This window comes from Dendrobates tinctorius, unplaced genomic scaffold, assembly GCF_039654945.1.
Source record: "Dendrobates tinctorius isolate UK_male_01 unplaced genomic scaffold, ASM3965494v1 ptg000062l, whole genome shotgun sequence".
NCBI classification, from domain to species: Eukaryota; Metazoa; Chordata; class Amphibia; order Anura; family Dendrobatidae; genus Dendrobates; species Dendrobates tinctorius.
Window position 1 is genome coordinate 1,886,013 of NW_027361730.1, and position 25,634 is coordinate 1,911,646.

Below are 25,634 nucleotides of genomic sequence, written 5' to 3' on the forward strand. Positions count from 1 at the left end.
CACGGTGGACCCCGAGCGGCGAACGCACTCTATTATTATTTTATTTAGTGCGTTTTGCCGTTCCTAACACTGGGTCCCCGTTACATTGGTCCTTTTGAGGTCCTCAGGCGTATTAATGATGTAGCATACAAACTAAAGCTACCTCCTTCGCTCCGTATTCCCAATTCCTTCCATGTATCTCTCCTTAAACCTGTGGTACTTAACCGATTTCATCCTTCTCCAGGCCACACACCCCAGCCTGTTGGCATCGGGGATGAGTTTGAGGTGAATGACATTTTGGCCATGAAGAAGGTAAGAGGGAGAACCATGTTCTTGATCGATTGGAAGGGTTTTGGCCCTGAGGAAAGGTCATGGGAACCCAGGGAGAATATCCATGCACCCCAGATTTTGTCTAAGTTCCTCTCCAGCTTTAGAAAGAGGGGCGTAAAGGGGGGTACTGTCACGCCGCGCACACCTGGAGGCGGGACCTCGGTCCCGACGTCATCTCTTCCGGAGCTGCGGCCACTCAGGGGGTCCCGCCAGGTGCGCACGTGCACCTCTCGTACTTTGGTTCATGTTTTCTCCATGTTCTGTGTGCGCACGCTCGCTCTTCTCAGCTCTGTCTCCAGGTCCGTCCTCTCTATGGTATTGGAAGACTTGACCCGGAAGCCCTAGTGATCATGTGCTATATCAGGCTACCTCTTCCTATGGGAGGTGCCTGATTATTATTGTACTTCCTGGCTTGGTCTGCCGTGTCCCTGCCTGGCTGTGCGCTGTATTCGGGTCCTCTGCCTTGTATTCTATTGTGCCTCTTGGCACACTCTCTGAACCTGTACTCTGCCTTGTACTCTGCTGTGCCTCTTGGCACACACTCTGTTCCTGTACTCTGTTACACCTCCTGGCACACCTGCTGCCTAACTCAGTACTCTTGAGTTACACCAGATCTCATTGGTCCATCCGCTGGGTGGGGCTTATTCAAGTGCTCCCCCCCTCCCTGTCTTGCTCTATGCATTTTTTCTTGTGTAGAGCAAGACGGGGGGGGGGAGCAGTTGAATAAGCCCCGCCCATTGGACCAGACCGTGGCAGTTTACATACATCTGAACCGATATAAAAAAGGTATTTATGCATGAAAGGTGCGGGGTCAGGGGGAAGCAAAAGTACTAAGAGAATCCTTATGTAACACACAATTGAATGATATCATTATATGATATTTCAAAAAAGGGGTGACAGATTCCCTTTAAAGCATAAATGCCATAGAGTGATGTCCACAGCTTGTGACCACTGTCTATTAGGTAGAAAGAAGAACCGAAACAAAGTGCAACTCCCTCTGGAGGACCTGTCTCATCTCCACATGGATGGTCCATTGCATTCAGTCGGCAATTTGGAATACAGCATTTCTCATGCAGAGACTCTGAAATATTGTACTTATTTTCAGAGTACCTTTCAAGGGAAGGGTTGCCAAAATGTTTTGGTTGTTTTTCCCTGTAAATTATGGAGAGTTCCTTTTTTTCTCACCTTTGAAGCGATTGTACAGCAACATACAGATATGTTCTGTTGTGTATGAATTGCTATGTAATTACAGTTAATAATTTACTTTATTGTTTGCCTTGATGTCATGTTTTTAAACGTTCCAATCCTCATTATGGGAGCTTCACTTTCACATTAATCTCAACACTGAAAAGGGTAAAATGTCCCTTCCTGTGTCCTAACATCCCTGGAGATGGAGATGCTGGTAATGTACATGAGAAAGCTCAATTATATAATATTTCATACCAAGTAAAACATGCTTTTGAGTTACTGGGCAACCCTATGAATAATATTATACACACAACTTTAGGTTCTGTGTATTTATTTCAGTTGTTGGGCCTTTCGGGATTGGTTACCCTGTAAAAGAGAGGCTGGTGTTAGATTTAGGCCAGATTTACATATCCATGTTTCGCTATTCAAATATGGACCATGATATATGGACTGGACGAGGATTTCCTGACCCAAACGTGACAGCCTCATCTATGTCTATGGGACTATTGAGTTCAGGAAGAGAGTCCCAAGACCGGTCTGTGAGTCACAAACCATGGCACACAGATGTCTGAATACAGTACTTCTTACAGAAGACTTGCTCCTTAGCAAAGTCACTGTATGAACACACATGGAATTCAGTTCATGTAAAAACTGCTTTCTATCTATATAATGATTGGGGCTTTAGTTTTGAACTTCTCTATGTGAATAATAAGTGCTTGTGAATACTTGCCAATAAATAATCTGTACACACTAACAATATAAATACACGTATATACATGTATACAATGCTTACATAGGAATTGTGTTAACATTTGTCTTATATTGACATTTCCAACAGACTATCAGAAGAAACCAGCACTCACTTACCCTTAAAAATCTATATATGAAGTTGTTTGGCTCTATTATCTTTTTGCCTGGTAAGTGGGTTTGTTGTTTTTTTTACTGTTATTAAAAAACTATTTTGGATACAAAGTGTCATAATAAAACAACAGATCACTAAACAGCATAAAATCTCATTGACTTTACAAAAAAAAAAAAGCATAGTTATTCAATTAGGTAAATACCTTTCAATGTGTATATCCAATCCAGTGACAAATGTGTGAAATTTGCTTATTTCTTATCTTGCACTGATCCTTCGTTTTAGCCAATTAACTTTCTCGCAAAATGATGTAACTTTATGTTCATCTTGCAGTAGATTTTCCACAATCCGAAGTACAGTTGCATCAGAGGGATGCTGCTGTCATTCATAGTTAGAATTCATACCCATCAGCGTGAATAAAAACGGTCTGTAAGCCCAGTGGGCAGGAGATTTGTATAAGTCCCATCCACTTTGATGTAATAGAAAAACGCCGCGTTTTCTGCTCAGTGAAATTACGCAGCGTCAAAAATTCAACGTTGGATTACAGCCTTAATGTGCATGGTGATCGCCTAGGCTCATGTATGTGTTTAGTTGAGCTTCATCCCCTTGGTTTACCTAAAAGCTTAGGCTACTTTCACACATCAGGTTTTCGGCGTCAGGCGCGATCCGGCGTCGTGCCGGAATGCCGGATCCGGCAAATGTTTTGTAAAACCTGATGTGCCGGATCCGGTTTTCTGCCGGATCCGTCTTGTTCTTGACAGACAAAACCGGATCCGTCTCATCCGGTTCATCCGTTTTTCTATCCGTTTTTCGACGGATTACGCCGGATCCGGTTTTTAAAATTGACCCTTGTGGCCTTCCGAACGGGATTGGCTACTGGAAAACTATATATAGCATGTTCCTACAGCCCTTCTTTGACAGGTTGTAGTGGGCAGAGCTACTGAGCATATTCAGACCAAAAAAACCGGATCCGGCCACCGGATCCGGCTTTCGCCGGATCAGGCGCATTGCGGCGCTCATAGGCTTTCATTGTGTGAAAAAGCCGGACGCGCCGGATCCGGCGTGTCCGGCTTTTTCGCCGGAGACAAAAAACGTTACAGTAGCCGTTTTTTCCAGACACCGGATCGCGACACATTGCCGGATCCGGCGAAAACCGGATGAAACACATGGCCATTCGGCGCGATCCGGCGCAAATGCAAGTCAATGGGGGGGAAACCGGATCCGGCATTGCATTTCGCCGGATCCGGTTTCTGTCAAAAGCGCCGGATCGCGCCTGACGGCGAAAACCTGATGTGTGAAAGAGGCCTTAGTTAACTTCATTTGTCATTGACTTCTAAAAAAAAAAACCTATATACTTCAGGCATATACAGTATTATCATTTTAGAATTGCAGTCAACTAAACTTTTCAATATATTTAAGGCAAGGATATACAAATGTGCATAGACAAATGACAAAAAGATGTTCTTTTCCCATGGTATAAGTCAAATGTAGTGTCACAGTGTGAACACCGACTTTACTGTGCTCCTATAGTAATGTGGGGCTAAAACCTGCAGACTTGTGAATGTAGTTCAGATTATGGGCTATAATGAGGATGAGTACGAGATAAGCCATTACAAAGTTAGGGTACATACATCAGAGAGTTAATTTATTTTCCAAACTTATATAGCGCCATTAATTCCACACTGCTTTACAGACATCATCATCACTATCCCCATTGGGGCTCACAGTCTAGATTTCCTATCAGTATGTCTTTGGAGTGTGAGAGGAAATCGGAGGACCTGAAGGAAACCCACGCAAACACGGGGAGAACATACAAACCCCAGGCAGATGTTGTCCTTGGTGGGATTTGAACCCAGGACCCCAGATCTGCAATGCTAACCACTGAGCCACTGGACTGTGTTATGTTATTTTATGTTGTGTATTCCCCTGCTGTATAACTTAGTAGTGCTACTGGAGTGCTAAGTGCTACTGAAACTTAGCATTATGTTTAGTAGTTACTGTAGACATGCACTAAATTTTGTAATTACCTATGCCTAGTCTACACCATAACAGTTATTATGATTGTGATGTGTAGTACTACGAATATATGCACTAGATGTGCGACAATTAGGAGATGTGTTACTTGAGTGATGTATGTGAATAGGAGAAATGCCCCTGTCAGATAGTGCCCGACAGGATTCTACTATTTAAGACTTATTGCAGCTCATCAAGGATGGCACATCAATGCGAGCTGTGGCAAGAAGAGTAGATGTGTATGTCCGCACAGTGTCCAGAGCATAGAGCAGATACCAGGAGACAGGCCAGTACACCATGTGACGCGGATGGTGCCGTAGAAGGGTAACAACCCATCAACAGGACTGTTACCTCCTCCTTTGTGCAAAGGGGAGCTGTGCCAGAGCCATGCAAAATGCTTTCCAGCAGGCCACTAACATCCATGTGACTGCTAAAAAGTCAGAAACAGACTCCATGAGGATGGTATGAGGGCCCTACTTCCACAAGTGGGTGTTGAGCTTACAGCCCTATGCAGGGCGATTGGCATTTGCAAGAGAACACCAAGATTGGCAGATTCGACATTGGCGCCCTGTGCTCCTCATGAATGAGAGCAAGTTCACTCTGAGCACGTGACAGAAGTGACAGGGTCTGGAGACGACATGGAGAATGTTTTGCTGCCTGCAACATCCTCCAGCATGACCGATTTTGCACTGGGTCAGTAATAGTGTGGGGAGGCATTTATTTCGAGTGCCACACAGCCAAACTCAGAGTGTAGGAAAGGTCCAATAGCTGAATGTTCTAAAGGACAGAAATGTCCAAGAAGGGTGGGAGATTTTGCTAAATTAAATTCTCACTGCACAACCTGTAACAATCCCGAAAAGAAGGAAGAATTGGAAGCATTTAAAGAATGAAGTGAGGCTTGCAAGGGAGACCAAAACAGTAAAAAAAGGATTTGGGGGGTATAGCAGAAACAAAAGAAAAGTCAAAGATGCTATAAAGCTTTTACAGGATGAAAAGAGTGAAGTGGTCAAAAATGATGTTGAGAAAGCCGAACTTTTAAATTCCTTTTATGCATCTGTGTTCTCTTAGAAAGCAACTGTAACATCAACAGTGCCATAGAAGGAATAAAATAATTCACACTATCTATAAAGAGTGAGATGGTGAGGGAACTTTTAGCTAATTAACCCCCGGTGCTGTTTTCGGTTTTGCATTTACGTTTTTCGCTCCCCTACTTCCCAGAGCCATAACTTTTTTATTTTTCTGTCAATATGGCCATGTGAGGGCTTATTTTTTGCGGGATGAGTTGTACTTTTGAGTGACATCATTGTTTTTACCATGTCGTGTACTAGAAAACGGGAAAAAAATTCCAAGTGCAGTGAAATTGCAAAGAAAAGTGCAATCCGACATTGTTTTTTTAATTTGGCTTTTTTGCTAGGTTCACTAAATGCTAAAATTGACCTGCTATTATGAGTCTCCAGGTCATTACGAGTTCATAGACATCAAACATGACTAGATTCTTTTTTATCTAAGTGGTGAAATAAATTCCAAACTTTGCTAACAAAAAAAACACGCCATTTTCTGATGCCCGTATCATCTCCATTTTTCGTGATCTCGGGTTGGGTGAGGGTTTATTTGCGCACCGAGCTGACGTTTTTAATGATACCATTTTGGTGTAGATACGATCTTTTGATCGCCCATTATTGCATTTTAATGCAATGTTGCGGCAACAAAAAACTTAATTCTGGCGTTTTTTAATTTTTTCTCGCTACGCCATTTAGTGATCTGGTTAATCCTTTTTTTATTAATCGGGCGATTCTGAATGTGGCTATACCAAATACTTGTATGTTTGGTTTTATTTTTATTGCTTTATTTTGAATGGGGCAAAAGGGGAGTGATTTGAACTTTTATTTATTTTTATTTTTTTTTTAATATTTTTAAACACACTTTTTTTTACTTTTGCCATGCTTCAATAGTCTCCATAGGAAGTTAGAAGGTGGCTCAACTCAACCGGCTCAGCCACATAGAGGCGATGAGCAGATCGCCTCTATGTAGCTGAATTACTGACTTGCTATGAGCGCCGACCACTGGGTGGCACTCATGGCAATCCGGCACTGACAACCATAGATGTCTCCAGGAGACCTCGGGTTGTCATGCTGACACACTGGTGACCCTCGATCACCGGTGAGTGTATTTACGTTACGCTTGCCAGAATCGTGTGTTAAATGCTGGTGTCAGTGTTTGACAGCGGCATTTAACTAGTTAATAGCCGCAGGTGGATCGCGATTCCACCCTTGGCTATTGCAGGCATATGTCACCTGTTGAAATAGCTGACATGTCCCAGGAAAGATGTGGGCTCACCGCTGGAGCTCACATCAAAGGGAGCGATACCGACATCGGCGTAATTTTACGTCCGATGTCGGTAGGGGGTTAAATTAATTTAAATCTCCTGGTCCAGATGAATTGCATCCTAGGGTCCTAAAATAATTAGCAGACAAAGGTGCAGAACCACTAGCCAGAATGTTTGAAAAATCCTGGAGAGCAGAAGAAGTCCTAGAAGATTGGAGAGGGGCAACTGTTGTCCCTATCGTCAAAAAAGGAAAGAAGAGGGGACCAGGAAATTACAGGCCAGTGAGCCTTACGTCTATACCAGGAAAGATTTTTTAACAAATTATTAAACAGCATGTATGCAAGTGCTTGGATAAGAATACAGTAATTAACCATAGCCAGCATGGGTTTATGGCAAGTAAGTCATGCCAAACTAATGTATTTTCCTTCTATGATGGAATCACAGACTGGGTGGATCAGAGAAATGTGGTAGATATAGTATATCTCGACTTCAGCAAAGAATTTGATAACGAATCTCATAATAGCCTTATTGAAAAAATTACTAAGAATTGGATTGACAAGGCTACGGTTAGGTGGATTCATAACTGTATTCAAAGCGTGGTAATAAATGGTTGCACATCCAACTGGAAGAGTGCTTCAACTGTGGTACCACAAGGCTCTATCCTGGCCCCAGTGTTGTTCAACATTTTTATAAATGATATAGATAAGGGAACTGAAGGTAAACTAATCAAATTTGCAGACAATGCAAAGTGAGGAGGGATAGCTAACACTGCTGGAGAAGATAGAGAAAGGATTCAGAAGTATCTAGATAAGCTTAAATGATGGGCAGTGACTGATAGAATGGCAAGGAGAAATGCAAAATTGTACACCTGGGCACGAAAAATGAAAATTACTGTACATCTACAGAATGGGAGGAATAGAACTAAGCAACAGCATGTGTGAAAAAGACCTGGGTATACAAATATTCTGCACAGGAGTCAACATTGTGATGCAACAGCAAAAAAGTCAAACACGGTTCTAGGATGTATTAAGAGAAGCATACAGTCTAGATCACGTAAAGTAATTATCCCCCTCAACTACTGTGTCCAGTTCTAGGCACCACGTTTTAAAAAAGACATTGAAAAACAGGAGCACGTTCAGAGAAGAGGTACCAGGAGGGTGAGGGACTGCAAAGTATGTCCTCCGAGGAATGGTTAAAGGATCTGGAAATGCTTAGCTTGCAACAAAAAGGCTAATAGGAGACTTAATAGCTGTCTACAAATATCTGAAGAGATGTCAGTGTAGAAGAATCATCCTTATTTTCATTTGCACATGGAAAAACGAAAAGCAATGGAATGAACCTGAAAGGGAGACGATACAGATATTGGAAAAAACATTTTGACAGGGTGATCAATGAGTGGAAAACATTGCCACAAGAGTTCTCCTTCAATGGAAGTCTTCAAACAGACATCTGTCTGGGATGGTATAGTGAATCCTTTGCTGCATTGATCAGGGGGGTTGGGCACAATGACCCTGGAGGTTGCTTTCATCTCTAAAGGGCCGTTTACATTTAGCGATGCACCAGCGATCCGACCAGCAATCCGACCTGGTCAGGATCGCTGGTGCATCGCTAAATGATCGCTAGTGAGCTGTCACACAGGCAGACCTCACAGCGATGCAGCAGCGATGCAGCGCACGATACTCACCTTTCACACACAGCGATCCTGCCGTCCTCCCGCCCGCCTCCACGCGTCGCTCGACGTCACAGCAGGAAGCTGACGACGAGAAATGGAGCCGGACATTCTCGCGCGATCAGCGATGGACAGCGGGGGAGCCGGTCGGAGGTAAGTATCACACATAGCGATATCGCTATAACGCCACAAAATCGGTGACGTTATAGCGATATCGCTATGTGTAAAACCCCCTTAACATTCTATGATTATATGAATAAAGATCTGGAACTGGGATATTTCATTCAGTGATATCCAGGATGTGGTATTTTAGTCTTCCATTTATTTTTTGGAGCAATGTATTTAAACTCCTCTGTATCTCGTATGGTGCAGTGGATATTAACACTATAAAACAATATTTATAATATATATAATAGCACGTTATAATTTCTACAAATGTTTTAAATATGTCTTTTCTTTTGCCAGTTGTCAACTTTGCGTCCTTAGATGTTGAAGGACAACTACATGAAGATGTTCTCCTTCCATGTATTGTCATCTACAAGGATGAATTTGACTACAATTTGCTTGTAGTTCACTGGCAGCGACCAGAGAATGATGTTGTGGTCCATTCCTTCTATTATGACTCAAGCCAATCTGAATATCAATCAGATCAATATCGAGGTAGAACACAGATGTTTTATGATTTATTGCCCTCTGGTAATCTGTCATTGCTTCTCAGGAACCTCTCTGAATCAGATGCTGGGAGTTACACTTGTCAGAGTGTACTGCAAGAGACATCAGGGATCACCATTCAAGGTGTGAACCTTACACTAAAAGGTAATATTTGTTTAATTATCTTTACAAAAAATAGTAGATTATATTGTATAGTTGTTAAGTCATCCATGGCTGTTTGGACAACATAGTGTCCTCTTACCTGGTTGAATTTGATGAACTTAAATCTATTTTTATCCAAACTGATATTTTTATTACGATGTTCAGTATACTATAAAACTGAGCTGGCAATATGATTCTCCAGGTTATAAGTAAGCAGATACAAAACATGTATAGTTTTTTTCATGTAAGTGGGGGGAAAATTTGGAAAAAATCAAAAAACGTTGCTTGTTTCGCCATTTTCTGAGACCCATAACCCTTTCAAGTTTTGGGATATGGTGTTGTGTAAGTGTTTCTTTTTTGTGCCCTGAGCTGATGTTTTTACTGATAACATTTTGGGGTAGATAAAATGTTGCTAGCCTCTTATTGCATTGTTGCAGCAGCCAAATAATCATAATTCTGGGTTTTTTGATTTTTTTTTCTCATCCTTTTCTGATTGGATTAGTTTACTTTATATTTTTATAAATTGTTTTATTTTTAACCCCTTACTGCCATTGGACATTATAGCACGGCAGTGAGCTCGCATCAAAGCAGGGATATGTCAGCTATTTTGAACAGCTGACCATGTTCCCACAGTAGGTGCGAGTGGAATCGCGATCCACTTGCGCCTATTAACTAGTTAAATGCCGCTGTCAAACGCTGACAGCGGCATTTAATTTATCGCGCGCTTCCGGCTGTCATCAGTGCATCAGCATAACAATCAGAGGTCTCCTTGAGACCTCTATGGTTGTCAGTGCCAGATTGCTATGAGCACCACCCTGTCATTCTGCTACATAGAGGCGATCTGAGCTTTGCCTCTATGTAGCAGAGCCGATCAAGCTATGGCAGCTTCTAGTCTCCCATGGAGGCTATTGAAGTATGCCAAAAGTAAAAAAAATGTTTTTAAAATATGAAAAAGTTTAAATCACCCCCCCTTTCGCCCCATTCAAAATAAAACAATAAAATAAAAATCAAATATTAGGTATCGCCGTGTTCAGAATAAAAAAAAGGTTTAACCTGATCGCTAAACGGCGCAGCGAGAAAAAAATCGAAATGCCAGAATTAAGTTTTTTTGGTCACTGCATTAAAATACAATAACAGGCGATTAACCCCTTTCCTACATTAGATGTACTATTCCGTCCATGTGACCCAAGGACGGAATAGTACGTCTAATGCGATCAGCTGCGCTCATGGGGGTAGCGCAGCTGATCGCGGCCGGGTGTCAGCTGATTATCACAGCTGACACCCGGCACAATGTGTCAGGGGCGGTCACGAACTGCCCCCGACACATTAACCCCTGGCACATCGCGATCAAACATGATCGCGGTGTATCGGGGGTTAAAGAAAGCATCGGCAGGGAGGGGGCTCCCTCCGTGCTTCCCTGCGACCCCCAAAGCAGCGCGATGTGCAGCGCCGCTGAGGGGGTCGCCTTCCCTGCAGGTCCCCGGATCCATTAAGGTGACGGGGACCTTCGGGGGCCTGCAGGGAGCTGGCTTCCTCACTGCCCGCAGAGCGCAGGCATGAGGAAGCCTGCAGCATTGCCTGTGACAGATCGCTGATCTGTCACAGTGATCTGTGATGTGACAGATCAGCGATCTGTCACAGGACAGTGATGTCCCCATGGGACATTATAATAAAGTAAAAAAAAAAAAAAAGTGTAAAAATAATTTAAACAAAAATCGCTAAATAAATTAACAGAAAAAAAAAATATTCCCTAATAAATTCATTTTTTGAAAGTAAAAAAACAATAAAAGTACACATATTTGGTATCGCCACGTCAGTAATGACCCACCCTATAAATCTGTCCCATTAGTTAACCCCTTTAGCGAACCCCTTAAAAGATAAAAATAAAAAACGAAGCGAAAAATAATGATTTATTATCATACCGCCAAACAAAAAGTGCAATAACGCGCGGTCAAAAAGACGCATATAAATATCCTTGGTACCGCTGAAAACGTCATCTTGTCCCGCAAAAAACGAGTCACCACACAGCATCATCAGCGAAAAAATAAAGTTATAGCTCGCAGAATAAAGCGATGCAAAAATAATTATTTTTATATAATATTGTTTTCATTGCATGAAACCACCAAAACATAAAAAAAATGAAATAAATGAGGTATCGCTGTAACCATACTGACCCGAAGAATAAAACCACTTTATCAATTTTACCGCACGCGGAACGGTGTAAACGCACCCCCAAAAGAAATTCATGAAACTCTGGTTTTTGTTCATTCTGCATCCCAAAAATCGGAATAAAAAGCGATCAAAAAATGTCACGTGCCCGAAAATGGTACCAATAAAAACGTCAACTCGTCCCGCAAAAAATAAGACCTCACATGAGTCGGTGGATCAAAATATGGAAAAATTATAGCTCTCAAAATGTGGTGATGCATAAACTATTTTTACAATAAAAAGCGCCTTTTAGCGTTTGACAGCTGCCAAATATAAAAACCGCCATAAATAGTAAATCAAACCCCCCGTTATCACCCCCTTAGTTAGGGAAAATAATAAAATAATTTTTTTTTTATTTATTTCCATTTTCCCATTAGGGCTAGAGTTAGGGTTAGGGCTAGAGTTAGGGTTAGGGCTAGGGTCAGAGCTAGGGTTAGGGCTAGGGTTAGGGTTGGAGTTAGAATTGGGGGGTTTCCACTGTTTTGGCACATCAGGGGCTCTCCAAATGCAACATGGCGTCCGATCTCAATTCCAGCCAAAAAAGTTAAATGGCGTTGCTTCCCTTCCGAGCTCTGCCATGTTCCCAAATAGTGGTTTACCCCCATATATGGGGTATCAGCATACTCAGGACAAATTGCACAATAACTTGGGGTCCTGTTACTCTTGGGAAAATAAAAATTTGGGGTGAAAAGATCATTTTTGTGGAAAAAATATGATTTTCTTTATCGCCTTATTGGGGGACACAGAATACCATGGGTGTATGCTGCTGCTGCTAGGAGGCTGACACTATGCAAAAACAAGAAAATTAGCTCCTCCCCGGCAGTATACACCCACCGACAGGCACCAAGCACCTCAGTTTGTGCTTAGTGTCTGTAGGAGGCGGACCGGGGTCTCCCCAGATCCGCAGCTTTAATACAATTTTCCTTTCAGGTTTAGTTTGAACTTTTTAATTTTCTCCCTCTTTTGTCTTTTAGGTTTTTTCCATTGGGAAACAGGGTATAAGTTATCACCCTGATTTCCTATATCATGCGGCTGAGCGAGCAGTGTGGTGTCACCCACATCGCACCTCTCAGTACCGCAGGCAGGACTTTTCCCTATCACCATCTGGTGATAAGGGTTGCGGACAGGTGGCTGGTCCTTGCCGAATCCCCCTCCTCACCCCTTTCTCGGGACAGGGCTGAGAGGAAGACGGCGATCGTAGGTGTTCTAAGAAAGCCGTCTTCTGCAGGATGCGGGTACAGAGGACTCCTTCCCCTCCCAGCGGCCTGCCGTTTCCCCGTGAGCCCCTGTGTTCATCCTCTTCAGGGACGTCAGGTAAGTGCCTGTACATTCCCTCCGGCCCCGCATAAGCTTCAGTGACATGGGAGAAGAAGGGACCTTGTTGGTTTCAGGTCCACAGATTTGAATCTCCCGCCCTTCTCTGCCTGCCGCGCGCTCAGCCGCTTGCGTTCCTCCACTTTCCCTGCTCTAGTCGGGGAGTCTATGGGGATCTCCTCACTCACCGCAGCGTCACAAGCAGCAGGACCTGGTCAGATTGCATCCTTAGCGCGGTATGTAACGACTTCGAAAAAGTCGCTTACCAATCTGCCATTCCATGGTTGTAGGCTCTTTGGAGCAAAGCTGGATCAGATAATTTCCGATGCCATTGGAGGTAAAAGTACTTCGCTTCCCCAATCTCGACCAAAACGTCCTTTCAACAGAAGTGGTTTTCGACCATTCAGGCCCTTTCGTCCCTTCTCTGCCACGGAGAGAGCCACTCAACAGGATCGGCCGCCCGCCACCAGGGAGCGGGATCAGAGGAAACCTTCCTACAAACCCACTCCTCGCTGGAGATCTAGAGGACAATATTCCAGATCTGCAGGAGCCAATTCCGGCAGATTTTCGTCTAAGTGACGGGTCACCCCCACCTGGAATTTCTTCCAGGGTGGGAGGCAGACTTTCCTTTTTCGCGGATGCTTGGCTGTCCGTTGTCGACGACGCTTGGGTCAGAGAACTCGTCGCATCCGGATACAAGATCGAATTTGCTTCACTCCCGAACAGACGGTTTTTCCAGTCTCGGCCTCCGCGACAGCGGGCCCAGCTTCCGGGTTTTCTGCAGGTCATTTCCTCCCTTCTTTCCGCCGGAGTCATTGTTCCCGTTCCCTCAGACGAACGGTTTTCCGGGTTCTACTCCAATCTCTTTGTAGTCCCGAAGAAAGACGGCTCTCTTCGTCCTATTCTGGACCTCAAATTGCTCAATCGCCACGTGAAGATTCTTCACTTCAGGATGGAGTCTCTTCGGTCGGTGATTGCTTCCATGGAGCCCGGGGAATTTCTCTGCTCTGTGGACATTCGGGATGCCTATCTGCACATTCCAATTTGTGTGCAACATCAGAAGTATCTTCGATTTGCGTTTCAGGGAGACCACTTTCAGTTCACAGCTCTCCCTTTCGGCCTAGCTTCAGCGCCCCGTGTTTTCACGAAGGTGATGGCGACCGTCATGGCCATCCTTCGCTCTAGAGGGATCCTCATCATCCCTTATCTGGACGATCTTTTGATCAAGGGTTCGTCTCGCCAGGACTGTCTCCGGAGCCTTCAGATAACCCTGGACACTCTCAGCCGCCTAGGTTGGCTGGTCAACAAGGAGAAGTCCATTCTGATCCCCACCCAGCGTCTGACCTTTCTGGGTATGGAATTCGACACGAAGCTAGCCCGTGTTTTTCTTCCAAGGGAAAAATGTACAACTCTGTCCAAGGGCATCAGAACTCTCAAGAGGCCTGTTCCTATTCCCATTCGGTTCTGCATGAAGGTCCTGGGGAAGATGGTGGCCTCCATGGAAGCAGTACCCTTTGCGCAGTTTCATCTTCGCCCCCTCCAGCTGTCTCTGCTTTCAGCCTGGGACAAGACCACGATGTCCTTGGACCGTCCTATTCGGCTTCCTCTCAGAGTGAGGCAGTCTCTCACTTGGTGGTTACGGCCAGCGTCAGTTCTCCAAGGGAGGTCCTTCCTTCCGCCTCAGTGGCAAGTCATCACCACCGATGCGAGCCTTCTAGGATGGGGAGCCGTGTTCCATCAGAAAGCGGCCCAAGGCCGCTGGAAGCCACAGGAGTCTCTCCTCCCAATCAATCTTTTGGAGATCAGAGCAATTTTCCTGGCCCTTCTTCATTGGCAGCCCCTCCTCTCCGGCAAGCCGGTCCGTATTCAGTCGGACAACGCCACGGCCGTGGCGTACATAAACCATCAGGGGGGCACGCGCAGCAAACAAGTAATGTCAGAAGTGGCCAAGATATTCCGCTGGGCAGAACGTTACGTTCCGACAATCTCCGCCGTCCATATTCCAGGGGTGGAAAATTGGGCAGCCGACTTTCTGAGTCGCCAGGGCCTAGCGTCCGGCGAATGGTCCCTGCACCCCGCAGTTTTCTCTCAGATATGCGACCGTTGGGGCACCCCGGATGTCGATCTCATGGCATCTCGGATGAACCACAAGGTGCCACAGTTCGTAGCCAGGTCCAGGGACCCTCTAGCGACGCACTGGTGACTCCGTGGTCCCAGTTTCAACTTCCGTATCTGTTCCCGCCTCTGGCATTGATCCCTCGAGTGGTCAAATAGATAAAATCGGAAGGCGTACCAGTGATTCTAGTCGCTCCAGATTGGCCAAGACGGCCTTGGTACGCGGAACTGGTCAACATGCTCGCGGACGTTCCCTGGAGGCTTCCAGACCGTCCAGATCTTCTCTCGCAAGGCCCCCTTTACCACGAGAATTCTCAGTCTCTGAGTTTGACGGCATGGCCGTTGAGACCGCAATTCTGAAGGAATCAGGTCTGTCCAGTCAGGTTATTCAAACTATGATCAGAGCCAGGAAACCAGCCTCTTCTCGCATTTACTATAGGTACTGGAAGGCTTTTTTCCGTTGGTGCGACGATAAAAGAGTGTTCCCAATGTCTTTTTCTATCCCATCTATCCTGGGGTTTCTTCAGTCTGGGTTAGACGCGGGTCTGTCCCTCAGTACGCTCAAGGGCCAGGTTTCCGCTCTCTCTATCCTCTTCCAAAGAGAGCTGGCTTCTCTACCACAGGTCAAAACCTTTCTGCAAGGGGTTTCCCACGTGGCTCCTCCTCATCATTTGCCAATAGACCCGTGGGATCTCAACCTCGTCCTTAGCGCTCTCCAGAAGGCGCCGTTCGAGCCTCTCCAGGACATTCCTTTGTCCCTTCTCTCTTGGAAGGTCACCTTTTTGATCGCCATCTCATCCATCAGAAGAGTTTCTGAATTGGCGGCCTTGTCATGTCGTTCCCCTTACCTCATTCTCCATCAGGACAAAGCCGTCCTCAGGCCCGTTCCTTCTTTTCTTCCAAAGGTGGTTTCCGCTTTCCATATCAATGAGGATATCGTCCTTCCTTCTTTTTGTCCGGCTCCATCTCATCCTCTTGAGAAGTCTCTCCACAAACTGGACGTAGTTAGAGCCCTGCGTGTCTATCTCGCCAGGACTTCTTCCTTTCGTCTGTCCGATTCCTTGCTGATCATCTCTGAAGGTCGCCAGAAGGGCCTTCCGGCTTCCAAATCCACGATCGCTCGCTGGATTCGTTCTACCATTCTGGAAGCGTATCGTCTTCAGGAAAAGCGGCCCCCTCCGGGAGTAAGAGCTCATTCCACCCGGGCTGTGGCGGCTTCGTGGGCTGCTCGTCACCAGGCCTCGGCCATGCAAATTTGCAAGGCTGCAACCTGGTCATCTTTGCACACCTTCACGAGGTTCTACAAGGTTCATACCCAGGCCTCGTCTGATGCTGTGGTTGGTAGGAAGGTTCTGCAGGCGGCGGTGGCTCACCGGCCGACCTAAGCCTTTCAGTTTCTTTCGTTCCTTATTGCTGTTCCCACCCTTGGGACTGCTTTGGGACGTCCCATGGTATTCTGTGTCCCCCAATAAGGCGATAAAGAAAGATGGATTTTTGGTTCTTACCGTAAAATCTCTTTCTTGGAGCCTTCATTGGGGGACACAGCACCCTCCCTGTTTAAGTTGTACCGTGTTGGGTCTTAGAGTCCCTTGTTGGGTTGGTACATATGGTTCGAGTTTTTTCTCGTTGCTTCTCCTACTGCTTTTTCACCAACTGAGGTGCTTGGTGCCTGTCGGTGGGTGTATACTGCCGGGGAGGAGCTAATTTTCTTGTTTTTGCATAGTGTCAGCCTCCTAGCAGCAGCAGCATACACCCATGGTATTCTGTGTCCCCCCAATGAAGGCTCCAAGAAAGAGATTTTACGGTAAGAACCAAAAATCCATCTTTTTTTAATTGTACGGCTGTACGTTATAAACTTCTGTGAAGCCCTTGTGGGTTCAAAGTGCTCACCACATATCTAGATAAGTTCCTTGGGGGGTCTAGTTTCTAAAATGGGGTCACTTGTGGGGGGTTTCCACTGTTTAGGTACATCAGGGGCTCTCCAAACGTGGCATGGCGTCCAATCTGAATTCCAGCCAATTTTGCAGAGAAAAAGTCAAACGACGCTCCTTCCCTTCCGAGCTCTGCCTTGTGCCCAAACAGTGGTTCCCCCCACATATCAGGTATCGGCGTACTCAGGACAAATTGCACAATAACTTTTCCAGTCCAATTTCTCCTGTTACCCTTGGTAAAATAAAAAAATTGAACCTGAAGTAATTTTTTTTGTGAAAAAAAGTTAAATGTTCATTTTTTTTTTTAAACATTCAAAAAATTCCTGTGAAGCACCTGAAGGGTTAATAAACTTCTTGAATGTGGTTTTGAACACCTTGAGGGGTGCAGTTTTTAGAATGGTGTCACTTTTGGGTATTTTCTATCATATAGACCCCTCAAAGTGACTTCAAATGTGATATGGTCCCTAAAAATAAAATGGTGTTGTAAAAATGAGAAATCGCTGGTCAACTTTTAACCCTTATAACTTCCTAACAAAAAAAATTTGGGTTCCCAAATTGTGCCAATGTAAAGTAAACATGGGGGAAATGTTATTTATTAAGTTTTTTGAGTGCCATATCTCTGTGATTTAAGAGCATAAAAATTAAAAGTTGGAAAATTGTGACATTTTCAAAATTTTCTCCAAATTTCCATTTTTTTCACAAATAAATGCAAGTTATATGAATGAAATTTTACCTCTAACATGAAGTTGTCCAATATGTCACGAGAAAACAGACAATGTCATAATCACCGGGATCCATGGAAGCGTTTCAGAGTTATTACCTCATAAAGGGACAGTGGTCAAAATTGTAAAAATTGGCCCGGGAATTAACATGCAAACCATCCTTGGGAGTAAAGGGGTTAAAAGATCGTATCTGCACAAAAGTGGTATAATTAAAAACGTCAGCTCAGCGCGCAAAAAATAAGCCCCCCACCCGACCTGAGCTAATGAAAAATGGAGACTTGGAAAATGGGGGAATGGGGTCTCGGAAAATGGATTTTTTTTTTAGCAAACTTTGGAATTGTTTTTCACCACTAAGATAAAAAAGAACCTAGCCATGTTTGGTGTCTGTGAACTCGTTATGACCTGGAGAATCATAGTGGCAGCTCAGTTTTAGCACTTAATGAACCTAGCAAAAAAGCCAAAGAAAAAAACAGTGTGGGATTGCGCTTTTTTTTGCAATTTCACCGCACTTGGAATTTTTTCCTGTTTTTGAGTACACAACATGGTAAAACCAAAAGTACAACTCGTCCCGCAAAAAATAAGCCCTTACATGGCCATATTGACGTAAAAATAAAAAAGTTATGGCTCTGGGAAGAAGGGGAGCGAAAAATGAAAACGCATTAACGGTCATTAAGGGGTTAATGGGTGCAAAGGAGTGGGTATTTGAACTTTTATGTTTTTTAAATTCTTTTCATATTCGTAAAAACATTTCTTTTCACTTTTTATTGTATATATTAATCCCTTTAGGGGACTTGAAGCAGTGATCGTACGATCACTTGTACTATACATAGCAGTGCATCATCATTTCTATGTATAGTGAAGATCACAATCTCTTATGAACGTCAGCTACAGGCTGACATTCACAGAGGAATTGTCATGACATGCATGGACGTCCTCAGCAGACCTCTGGTTGTCATAGCAATCCATTGGTACTCTGTGATCACGACACGGGAGTGCCAGTAGGCGCATGGAATGGCATGCCTCCCTGCCATCGCGTGTTAATGAGCACTGTCAGAGACTGACAGTGGCATTTTAGGCTGTGTTCACACACAGCGTTTTTTTAGCGGTTTTTACCGCGGTTTTCACTATAAAACCGCTAAAAATAAGCTTCCCAGTCATTTCTATGCATTTTGCACTTTTTGTGCACATTGATGCGTTTTTTACCTCGAAAAAACCGCATCGCTGTAAAAAACGCAGCATGCTCATTAATTTTGTAGATTTTTCCGCGGTTTTGGCTTCTTCCATGCGGTTTGAAACCGCTGCGGAAAAAAACGCATCAAAATCGCCCAAAAAACACGCAAAAACCGCAGCGGAAAAATAGGTGCGGTTTCTGGGAAGGGATTCAGGTTTTTGAGCAGAAATTTTCTGCAACATGTGCACTTAGCCTAACAGTTTAACAGCCGTGGTCAGAGCTCTGCTCCACCCTTATCTGTTAAAGGCAGATGATTGCTAGTTAAATCATCCATCATCTGCCAGGAAAGATGCGGACTCGGCGTGCCAGCCCGCTTCAAAGTCAGGGACATGACACAAGATGTTCAACCTTTCTCTACCAATTGTACATTACATTATTAAATTAACTATAACCCACAATGCTATGTGTATTAAGAAAATTATCCAGCCCTTTTTTAAAAGCTGTAATAGTGTCTGCCATTACTACCTCTTGTGGTAGGGTATGCCACAGTCTCACTGCTCGAACAGTAAAGATCCCTTTCCTATTTAGCTGCCAGAATCTCCTTTATTCCACCTGTAATTTGAACCCCCTGGCCCTTAATATGGTCTTTGAAAGGAATAAGTCATGTGCCAGTCCTTTTTGTTGACCACACATATATTTATACATTGCAGTAGTTTAGGTATCCATGGTTACGACCACTAAGGCCTGTTTCACACTTCAGTTTTTGTCCATCAGTCAAGATCCGCCGTTTTGCAAAAAAAACGGATCCGCCATTTTGCTTGGCAGATCCGTTTTTTTCCCATTGAGTTGCATTACCGGCGGATCTTGACGGATGGCCATGCGTTGGATCCGTTTTTTTGCGGATCCGCCAAAATTTTGACGTCCGCCGACATGCCCGAATGGAGCATGTAACTTTTTTTTCGGGCGGCAGGATCCGCACTTCTCACTGCGCATGGCTGAAAGACTTCACTCAGCCGGAAATTTAACCCTAAAATCTATTCTGGCGGCTGGAAAAAATCTCTCTCTCTCTCTCTCTCTCTCTCTCTCTCTATAACAACTAGATGACTGTCACTTCTGTATATGAGTTGTCCTAACCATAGATATATTTGTATACTTTTTTTATGTGGCTTCTTTAATTTAATCAGTAAACTTTTTTTCTACATTGAAAATACATTGTAAATTATTAGCAAAAAAAAAACTATATCAAAAAATTGCAATCTTTTGTTACCTAGTGAAATATGACTGTATGCTAAACGGCAAGGCTTGTGGTTAATTAGCCTAGGTAAATAGTGATGCTTTGTATGTCAACACCTCAGCCATGAAATTGTCACTTAATATAATTTTAACTACATCTGTCTTAAAGGAAGAAGTGAGGGCCAAATTCCAACGACTGGAGACACACTCCGAAAACGTACTTTGAGCATTACCAACACCGTTGCTGTTTGCATTTTGGACTTGTGTCTCTTTTGCTTTCTAATTAAACTAAATAGAAAACGAAATAATGATGAAGGTAGGTGGAGTCATTGAGATCAAACTTGCTGCATAAATAAAAGCTGCTGCTTAGTTGCTCATTTTCATTAAGGGTTAAATTGTGTATTTTCCGATCTGGTTTAGATTTTATATACTTTTATTTTGGGCTAAAAATTGCCATTATGTTGATGATCATGACAAAAAAATTCCAATAACAAATGTGTCATCGTGTTATCGGAAGAGTATGGTAGCAGTACATTGAGATATTGAGGAAGGGATTCTGAGAGATCTAGAATTCAGATAGCGTGTTGTACTTCTGTCTTTTTGTGTTTGGAGCGAAGTTGTAACAACATTATGGTAAAGCCATCGCAAGGGGAAACGCTGCCTCCCCTAATCCACCATCAACCAGTGCCCTACTCTGCACACGTGAGGTGTTAGGGGGCAAGAGTTTGTGTGTGGGGTGGAAGGCGAGAGTACAGTTGCTATATTTATTACTTCATGAAGGATCACATGTTTGATCACAGTAATGAAGATGGGAGAAACTGGGAGCTCACCTACAGCTTCATAACAAGTACAGTATGTACAGAATAGTGGGCTGAGGGTGAAGGTGCAGGGCTCCAGTTTTTAACACATGACGGACATGGAACTGGTAGAGGGTATACACTGATAAAAAAAAAAAAAACATGATACAGATATCATTGTTGTCATATTGTATATAATGCTATTTCTCATGTACACACATTTTGATTCTCTCTCATGAAGTTAAAAAGCTATTCTTACCTTGTGAATTCATAACATATGTCTAGGATATGCGATCACTTTATATCGATCCCACGAGGCCTTAGGATAAGATCTCTTTAAGACGTCCGTTTATTGCATACAATGCTATCTGTGCTTTTCAGGGATAACATTTGGACCTATAATAATGAATGGGGCTGTTCACATTTTCATTATTTTTCAAGAACCGAGCCAATTCGCGGAGACATGTCCAATATTGATCTCAGTGTTGGATTAATATTGGCAGTGCATGTCTATGGATCCATGAAAAAAATTGGACAGCACTCAGATGTCAACCAAATGTGGACTGATGTTCATGGACTGTTACATATGAGAAACTTTTTTTTCACCTACAAGAAAAACTGATGAGTATCAGACTAAACTCTGATGAAACTTGGACCAAACCCTGACCAAAGTCACTCGGTCTATTTTTCTCGTGAAAATAACTGAAACCCGAATGAGGCCTTAGGGAGCACAGTGCTAGTTAAGCTCTGTATTCCCTGCATTGCTTTCTTCCTATAGTGATTCATCCCCAGGGTAGGTGCACACTACTCTTTTCTCTCCATCCGAGAAAAACGGTCTGACTATGCTAATCAGATTCCGATCAGAGTTTGATCAGAGTGGGATCCATATTTCTTGGAGGTGGAGATAAACAAAAATTGGTTCTCCACCTTCTACATTCAGTTAGTTTGTGAAAATTGGACCACACTTGGGATGTCATCCTTGGGTGATCTGATGTTGTCCGCAGACCCATAGACTTGCATTGCCAATTTTGATCTTACACTCAATTCAAAATCAGACATGTTACCAATTGGACATGTTCACAGCTCCATAGAATAACATGGATACAAGTATTATCAATCAAAACCATGGATAGCACTTGTCCAACTTAAATGGTCATGTGCACGAGCACTTAAGGACATAAGTGGCAAGTTTTTTTCTCTCCGTTGCCATGAGTGTTCCAAATTTTATTTTAATTACAAATCTGTCATATAATTCCAGGGATATGGGTCTTTTTACTTAGTGCTAATTTTTATGGTTTTTAGCCCCTTACTGCCATTGGACGCAATAGTACATCTAATGGCAGTACCCCTGCTTTGATGAGGGCTCCGGCAGTAAGCCGGCATCAAAGCCGGGACATGTCAGCTGTTTTCAACAGCTGACATATGCCCGCAATAGGTGCAGGTGGAATCGCAATCCACCCGCGCCTATTAACTAGTTAAATCCCACTGTCAAATGCGGGATTTAACCTGCGCTTCCGGTCGCCGGGCCAGAAATACGCTCATCACCAACCTCCATCACATGATCTGGGGTCAGCGATGCGTTGCCATAACAACCTGAGGTCTCCTAGAGACCTCTATGGTTGTTGATGAGGCATTGCTATGAGCGCCACCTGGTGGTCGGCCCTCAGAGCTATGCTATAATTCTGCTACATATAGTCGAACTGCTCATCGCCTATATGTAACAGAGCCGATCAAGTTGTGGATTCTTCTAACCTCCCAAGGAGGCTATTGAAGCATGGCAAAATTATTTAAAAAATGTTTTAAAAAAATATGAAAAAAATAAAAAAATATAAAAGTTTAAATCACCCCACTTTCGCCCCATTCAAAATAAAACAATTAAAAAAAATCACACATACACATGTTAGGTATCGCCGCATTCAGAATCGCCCGATCTATCAATAAGAAAAAGGATGAACCTGATCGCTAAATGGCGTAGCGGGAAAAAAAATCGAAATGCCAGAATTACTTTTTTTGGTCACCGTGACATTGCATTAAAATACAATAATGGGTGTTCAAAAGATCGTATCTGCACATAAATGGTATCCTTAAAAATGTCAGCTCGGCGCGCAAAAAATAAGCCCTCACCCAACCACAGATCACATAAAATGGAGACGGGTATCGGAAAATGGCGCAATTTTTTAGCAAATTTGGAATTTTTTTCACCATTTAGATAAAAAAGAACCTAGACATGTTTGGTGACTATGAACTTGTAATGACCTGGCAAATCATAATGGCGTGTCAGTTTTAGCATTTAGTAAACCTAGCAAAAAAAGCCAAACAAAAACAAGTGTGGGATTGCACTTTTTGCAATTTCACCGCACTTGGAATTTTTTTCCCGTTTTTGAGTACACTACATACTAAAACCAATGATGTCGTTCAAAAGTACAACTCGTCCCGCAAAAAATAAGCCCTCACATGGCCATATTGACGGAAAAATAAAAAAGTTATGGCTCTTGGAACTAGGGGAGCGAAAAGCAAAAGCCGAAAAAAGCTCTGTTCATTAAGGGGTTAAAAAGTGGGTGGTGCTCACTACATACTAAGCACTAAATAAAGAGTGACATATCTCTGGAATCTTAGGGTGTATTTATAAAAAAGCTTAAAAAAATGGAATACTAAGGGGAGCAGCGGGAATAAAATAGGAGCAAAAACTGGGCACTGTTGACCTGATGACAGGTCCTCTAAGAGGATGGACCTCGGTGCATTTCCCTGCTGTCAGCTGGCCAGGACCAATGTGCTTTGATTTCAAATGGGAATAACATGTGCAGCTGTAATTCTTGCACTGTCTCATACAAGGGACATTTTGACTAAGGCCGGTTTCACATTTGCAATTAAGACCGCAGCGTCGGCCTGCGCACGGCCACCGCTAAGCCCTGCCCCCTGTCGCGCCTCCGCCGGTAGCTCCGCCTCCGGGTGCATGACACTGCATGCGTCATGCGTCCCCTATCTTTATCACTGAGGACGCAGACCGTGCGCAGTATGCGTTTGGCGGCGCCTGCGTCCTTTTGACGGCGCGCCGAGCTCCACCAAATTGCAACAGGTTGCGTTTGGCGCTGGTTGGCGCACCGTCAAAAGGACGCAGGCGCCGCCAAAACGCATACTGTGCACGGCCTGCGTCCTTAGTGATAGGGGATGCATGACGCATGCAGCGTCATGCGCCCGGAGGCGAGCTACCGGAGGAGGCGCGGCAGGGGGCGGGGCTTAGCGGCGGCCGTGCGCAGGCCGACGCTGCGGCCTTAAACGCAAATGTGAAACCGGCCTAAGTCAGTTAAGTTCTCGCTATGGTTTTGGCATTTGAGAAAATAGCAAAGTGGTAGCATTCTACAGGCAAATGTTAATGATAACAAGAAGTATATGGTAAGTTGGGAAATTAATAATTTTTTTTGTGTGAAGAACAGTAATACAGTATTCCATTGTTACACAATATACGGTAGATCATTGTTTGTAACAAGATGTACTTGTCTTTTTCTTGCAGAAAATCCGGCCCTCATTGATGCAAAGTCGCAAGGTATCTAACTGTATTTTGCAGATATTTTAATTTTTGAACCATATTTAACCCCTTCCCGACATCTGCCATACATGTATGGCGCAGGTTGGGAGCGGGTGTATGGAGTGGGCTCACAGGTCGATCTCGCACCATAAGCGGGATATAATAGCTGCATATCACAGCTCTGAGTCTAACAGTAGCAGGATGGAGCCTAGCACCCACGACTGTTAACCTGATAAATGCTGCTATCAGTCTCTGACAGCAGCATTAAAAACTCACTCTTATCAAAGTTTATTTTAGAAAATACATATATTTGTTGTAAAATAACAATTATGCAGCATTATCTCTTAGAACTCTGCATTTTTCTAGTCCTCTTGAATTCCTCCTAGAAATATATGAATAAATTGAAGGAGTTGCCACTACTCTGACAACCCCCTCTCACGGTAAAGGTACTGTCACACTTAGCGATGTACCAGCGATCCTGACCAGCGATATGACGCGGTCAGGATCGCTGGTACATCGCTAAGTGGTCGCTAGTGAGCTGCCACACAGGCAGATCTCACCAGCGACATCGCTGGGGACGGGGATCGCTACTTACATGTCACAACAGGCGATCCTGCGTCCTCCCGCCCGGCTCCACGCGTCGCTCGTCCTCACAGCAGGAAGCGCCGCAGGAAGCAGACGACGAGAAACAGTCCTGAACGTTCTCGCGCGATCAGCGATAACCAGCGGGGGAGCCGGTCGTAGGTAAGTATCACACATAGCGATATCGCTAGCAATATCGCTATAACGTCACTAGTTATAGCGATATTGCTAGCGATATCTCTTAGTGTGACATGCCCTTAACAGTTCACCAAGCAACTGATCTACTCTGCTCGACTTTTTGATAATTTGTGCATTATTTGCTCCATATCTTTCAGGTAAAAAAAAATCCTGGTTATGCAACACTTAGGGAAATAGTTGAACTGATTAGAATCCTTCAGCTGTCTAATCTCTTTTCTTCAACCTTCATCTCAGGTTTAGTGTTCTGCTGGGCCCTGAACTTTTATAATAGGTGGTTATTGTGTCATTAGGGTTTGTGGTTACATTGATGGAAATAAGCCAAATGAAGAATGAAAATAATGTAGTGCCAGAGCACCATAGCAGAATATATGCTTTTCAAAGCTATCATGCAAACTGTCTCTTCAGACACGAAGAGGACTTGAACTCTAGTGAAACCTATAGGAAGTAGCAATTCTAAAAGTCAATAACGACTCTCCGTCCTAAGCCGAATGTATGGACATGTAGGTCATAAGAAGCTAAATAAAATATTATCTGTGATCAGATGCCTTATTCAAGTGAGATCAACGTTTTCTTATATGTACTGTAAATGAAATGTTAAAGCAGGCTTGCACAATATATGACCCCCCATAGGATGTTGTGCTGCCTGCAGACAACCAGGAG

General features: G+C 43.8%; 1 protein-coding gene across 3 annotated transcripts in view; it reads left to right on the forward strand.

Annotated features, from left to right (window-relative positions):
* Window positions 1-25,634, forward strand: part of LOC141092886 (NACHT, LRR and PYD domains-containing protein 1 homolog) — a 71,205-nt gene that overhangs the window by 15,955 nt on the left and 29,616 nt on the right. For all 3 annotated transcript variants that reach the window (XM_073579207.1, XM_073579209.1, XM_073579208.1), the window contains exons 5-8: window positions 2,336-2,414; window positions 8,830-9,180; window positions 20,041-20,187; window positions 24,180-24,212. In XM_073579207.1, the coding sequence (XP_073435308.1) occupies window positions 2,336-2,414; window positions 8,830-9,180; window positions 20,041-20,187; window positions 24,180-24,212 (610 nt within the window). The remainder of the gene's footprint in view (window positions 1-2,335; window positions 2,415-8,829; window positions 9,181-20,040; window positions 20,188-24,179; window positions 24,213-25,634) is intronic.